The 4,192-nt window shown below is 44.0% G+C and overlaps 1 protein-coding gene across 1 annotated transcript; it reads right to left on the minus strand.

The window, feature by feature from the left end:
• Window positions 1-2,758: 2,758 nt before the first annotated feature.
• LOC125283263 (olfactory receptor 2S2-like) lies at window positions 2,759-3,718 on the minus strand. The gene has a single exon (XM_048223435.1). The coding sequence runs from the start codon at window positions 3,716-3,718 to the stop codon at window positions 2,759-2,761; it is 960 nt and encodes a 319-aa protein (XP_048079392.1).
• Between the last annotated feature and the right edge of the window lie 474 nt (window positions 3,719-4,192).

Genomic DNA, 4,192 nt, shown 5'->3' on the forward strand with positions numbered 1-4,192 from the left:
CCCATTTTGCCTTCAAAGTTTTAATATTTGGCAAACCAAAAAGGTTACTTCTCAAAATGAGCAAACTTACAGCTGAAACCTTTCCTTTTATTTTGATATTAAAACAGGAGTTATGCATCTTATCAAAATTCTTATCAATCAATTCAATCAACCTCAAAAATAAAATCACCGTGGATCCAGACATACTCAGTGGTCTTCCTTTCCTCAAGCCTCATCAACCCTTAACCTAATTAAGCCTCTAGAAACTAATACATCCCCCCAAAGTAATCACTCCCCCCCAAAAATTATCAAACCCCTTCTCCCAAGCATTCCTGGTCATGCAGTTAACCAGTAACTATGGTCCAGCAATCACCCATGAAACAAATGTCACTGTGGTAGAGACTGATAATATTTCAAAGTTTATTCATTCTGATTATTTTCAGTTGGGGGATGGATTCCTATATTGTATGATACTGCAGCAATAATTTTTGAGAAAGACTGATGAACTGGGTCAAAGAACCGTTTCCTCCGGCTTCTGTCGTCTTGTTCCTGTTGCTGCATCTTGTTCATTTTGAAAGCTTGGGCCAGGAGACAGGGGATTGACTTTGAAATACACGGAATGTGAGACGGGAGGGCTGGAATAGAAGTAGCCATTGTTCTGAGAGAAAAAACTGATGTGATTATTAACTTAACAATTGCATTAGGATCATGTCATCCATAATATAAAATGATAAGGTTGCCATTACTCAGAGGAAAAGCAAGGGAGCAGAGGATGGCCTAACAAGGTGGCTTGTTCAAAATGACTCTCTCTACCAGTCTGACCGCAGTTACCCTGAGGAGATACAATTAGCTTAGCAACATCGTTTTTATGGCCAAGGTATTTTCAGACTATCATACTCTTTCCATTGTCGCTGATGCTGTAGACACAGTTGGGTAAAGCTGGGCAATTTTGCACAGGAGAAAGGACTGGGACTCTTTGGGCTGGAGGGGAACTATCTAGAAGAACTATCTTCACATACAGAAGCAAAGAGTTTGGGTGCATCTCATGTAGAGGCACGAAGCCCAGTTAGGAGGGCAGGTAGAAGTTACTGGAGAATATAGGTTAGCATCATTTGAGCAGGAATTTGCTAGAGCTAAACAAAAAAGCTAGAATCTGGATGTCTTGAACTCTTTGTCACTGGAGGTGTCCAAGCAAATGCCAGTTGATTAGGGGGAGGGTCATTGGAGAGGAACTGCATGCATCCTGTATAGGGTTGAACAAGAACCCCCCCCCCCCCCAGCCTCTTCTAACAAGGATATTGAATGGCTCCCGTAAGTGTCTGGAGTTTGTTTAAATGGCCACTAGATGTCATTTGTGTATTTGCAACAGCAAGATTGTTCCCCTGCTGGTGCCAAGTGGAAATCAGGAACAGGACTAACATAAGGATGTGAAATTTTATTAACAAAATATGCATCCTTGGCAATTCATTCTTAATAAATATAAGAAAATGTAAATACCGCTTGAAGCACAACCTTCCAACTCCCAAGATCTATTCTCAAAATTGGACTCACTTTCTAAATTCTCTTTTTAAATAAGTCAGCCAATAATCAAAGCATTTCCTAGAACTTGCCATAAAAACGCTCCTATTCATCTGCTAACATCTCTGAGTCTCTCATTTACCTTGTGTGTCTATTGCTCTATAAAGGGACCACGTCTTACTCTGTTCCATACAGCGCACAGCACTGTGCAGCATTCATGATACCACCACTACTAGTTTCGAATTGTTCCATTGTGCTCCCATTTATACAGTACTTATCTATAGTAACTAATTCGTGTAAAATCAAGTGGTTAGGTGTAAAATATGAAGAAATAGACTGGGAAAGGTTTGCAGCCCACCCAAGGTCATAGGGAAGGAAATGCTTCCCAGTTTTTGTCCTGCTGAGCTACGGAGTCTCAGGAAGTGCTCCGGAGTTTCCATGTCTTGGACAGTCACAGGGTACTGTAACATACAAAAGACATTGAGAAGTCCTGGAACAAAGAAACGTGTCAAATGCTAGCCCCCAAAGTCTTCAAATATATTTAGCCTCTGACTGTCTGTCTATTTCTCTATCACCTTTCTTTTTTCAGAATGTGAGTTACTATCTCACCAAATACTAGCTTTTCTAGTGGGAATTCCTAGAAGTGATGAGTATAAAATTCAAGCTCTATACGCCTTTTGCAGTTAACTTACTAGCATGTTTCATAATGTGAAGTGCATTGAGAAAAAATAGCCTCAATTTTCTCATAGCTAAAAAGAAATTTAGTGTATCAGAATAGATTGTTCCCAGCCAAAAGCTCTCTATGTGGAGAACTTGTCTTTGTCTCTTCTTAGTACTTTGGGCAAACTGAATCTAATAAAAAAGTCCAAAATGAACATTTCCACTTCCTCCTTGTTCCTGTGACTCTCCTAGGGAATCCAAGAGGGATGGCCACGGTGCTGGGAGCGCCCTCTCTCCTCCGGGTACTGACTGTGTAGCTTAGACATAGCACAGGCCATTCAGCGTGCTGTCATGGTTCTTCTCTCCTCAGGTCTAGCATGTGTTCAGAATGTCTTTGTGTATTCAATTAGAGATTTATTGTCCGGGATCTGTCGAAACTCTCAGGTATATGACTAAAACTCAGAAGATATATTCTGAAAGTTAAACATTCCCTGAAAATGGACTGAAGGGCAAGAGAGCATTCTGGATAACTTCACTTGTGCAGCTATAATGATCAAAAGTCCCTTTTCCCATACGCTGAGAACCACAGAGGAGCCCTCCATCAGTGGGTGAAACATTTCTGAGGCACCAGGTTCCTCACAGCAGCCTTCACATCCTTGTTCCTGAGGCTGTAGATGATGGGGTTGAGCATGGGGGTCACCACCCCATAGAAGAGGGGGATGAGCTTGTCTGATAGGTCTTCTTTGTCTGCCCCCAGGGCATCCTTAGACTTGGGCTTCCCATACATGAAAAATAAGGTCCCATAGAAGATGACCACCACAGTGAAGTGAGCAGAGCAGGTGGAGAAGGCCTTTCTCCTCCCCTCAGCTGAGGGGATCCTCAGGATGGTGGCAATGATGAACACATAAGAGACAGAGATGAACAGAACTGGGACCCCCAGGAAGATCACATTGGTCACCCCCATGCTGATGACATTGATGGTGATGTCAGTACAGGCCAACTTTAGGAGCGCCAGGATCTCACAGGTGAAGTGGTTGATGACATTGTCCCCACAGAAAGGCAGCTGAATTGTCAAGGATGTGTGTACCACAGAAGCAGTCCCACCAATAGCCCAGGAGCTGACAGCCATGGGCACGTAGGCAGCCTTGCTCATGACCACAGGGTACCTCAGGGGGTTACAGATGGCCACATAGCGATCAAATGCCATCATGCTCAGGAGCACACACTCTGTCCCTGCCATGGCAAAGGAGAGAAACATCTGTACGGCACAGGCGGAGAAGGAGATGGTTTTCCTGGGGGTCAGGAAGCTGTCAAGAATGAGGGGGACTGAGGAGGTTGTGTAGCAGATGTCCAGGAAGGAGAGGTTCCCCAGGAAGAAGTACATGGGCGTGTGCAGGCGGGAGTCAAGAATGGTCACCAGGATGAGGACGCCGTTGCCCAGCAGGATCACCAGGTACATCAGGAGGATGAGCACAAAGAATATTTTCTCCAGCCTCGGGTAGGCTGAGAGTCCCAGGAGAATGAACCCTGCCATAGGGGAGGACCAATTGGCTTTTTCCATGTGCTATCCCTTCTATTATCAGCAAAGTACAAAAGCAGGACAGGAGGCTTTCTTGAGAAGAGTCTCAGCCATCTGGTATACCATCACTCCGAGCTACATAATAGGAGAGCATATGTGTATAAGAGATAAGTGACTGAAAGAGGCAATAGGTGGGAGTGTGCTTAGCTGTTCAATGAGAGAAGGTCAGGGCTGCAACAGAGCTTACAAATATTAGGTCCAGAGAGAGGAAGTGACCTGTCCAAGTCTTCTGAGCAAGGTGGTGAGAGAGCCCAGGAGAGGTAATCTCTAGTGAAGGAGGGCTTTTCCTCTGCTTTATGATGAGCATGGGAAAATGCTGTAAATTATTGCTTTTTGATGCAAATGCATAGAAATTTCACTTACTCTGGGCTTTCTTAGATTCTCAGAGAGGAGAATCCCCAAGCTGGTCCTTGAAACTACCAACGTTTCAAGGCTCTTTAGACTTTGAGTACATTT

Source organism: Ursus arctos, unplaced genomic scaffold (assembly GCF_023065955.2).
Source record: "Ursus arctos isolate Adak ecotype North America unplaced genomic scaffold, UrsArc2.0 scaffold_18, whole genome shotgun sequence".
Lineage (NCBI taxonomy): Eukaryota > Metazoa > Chordata > Mammalia > Carnivora > Ursidae > Ursus > Ursus arctos.

Bases quoted from the DNA above. Each gene is read 5' to 3' on its own strand.
- LOC125283263 (XM_048223435.1), bottom strand. From the start codon at position 3,718: ATGGAAAAAGCCAATTGGTCCTCCCCTATGGCAGGGTTCATTCTCCTG.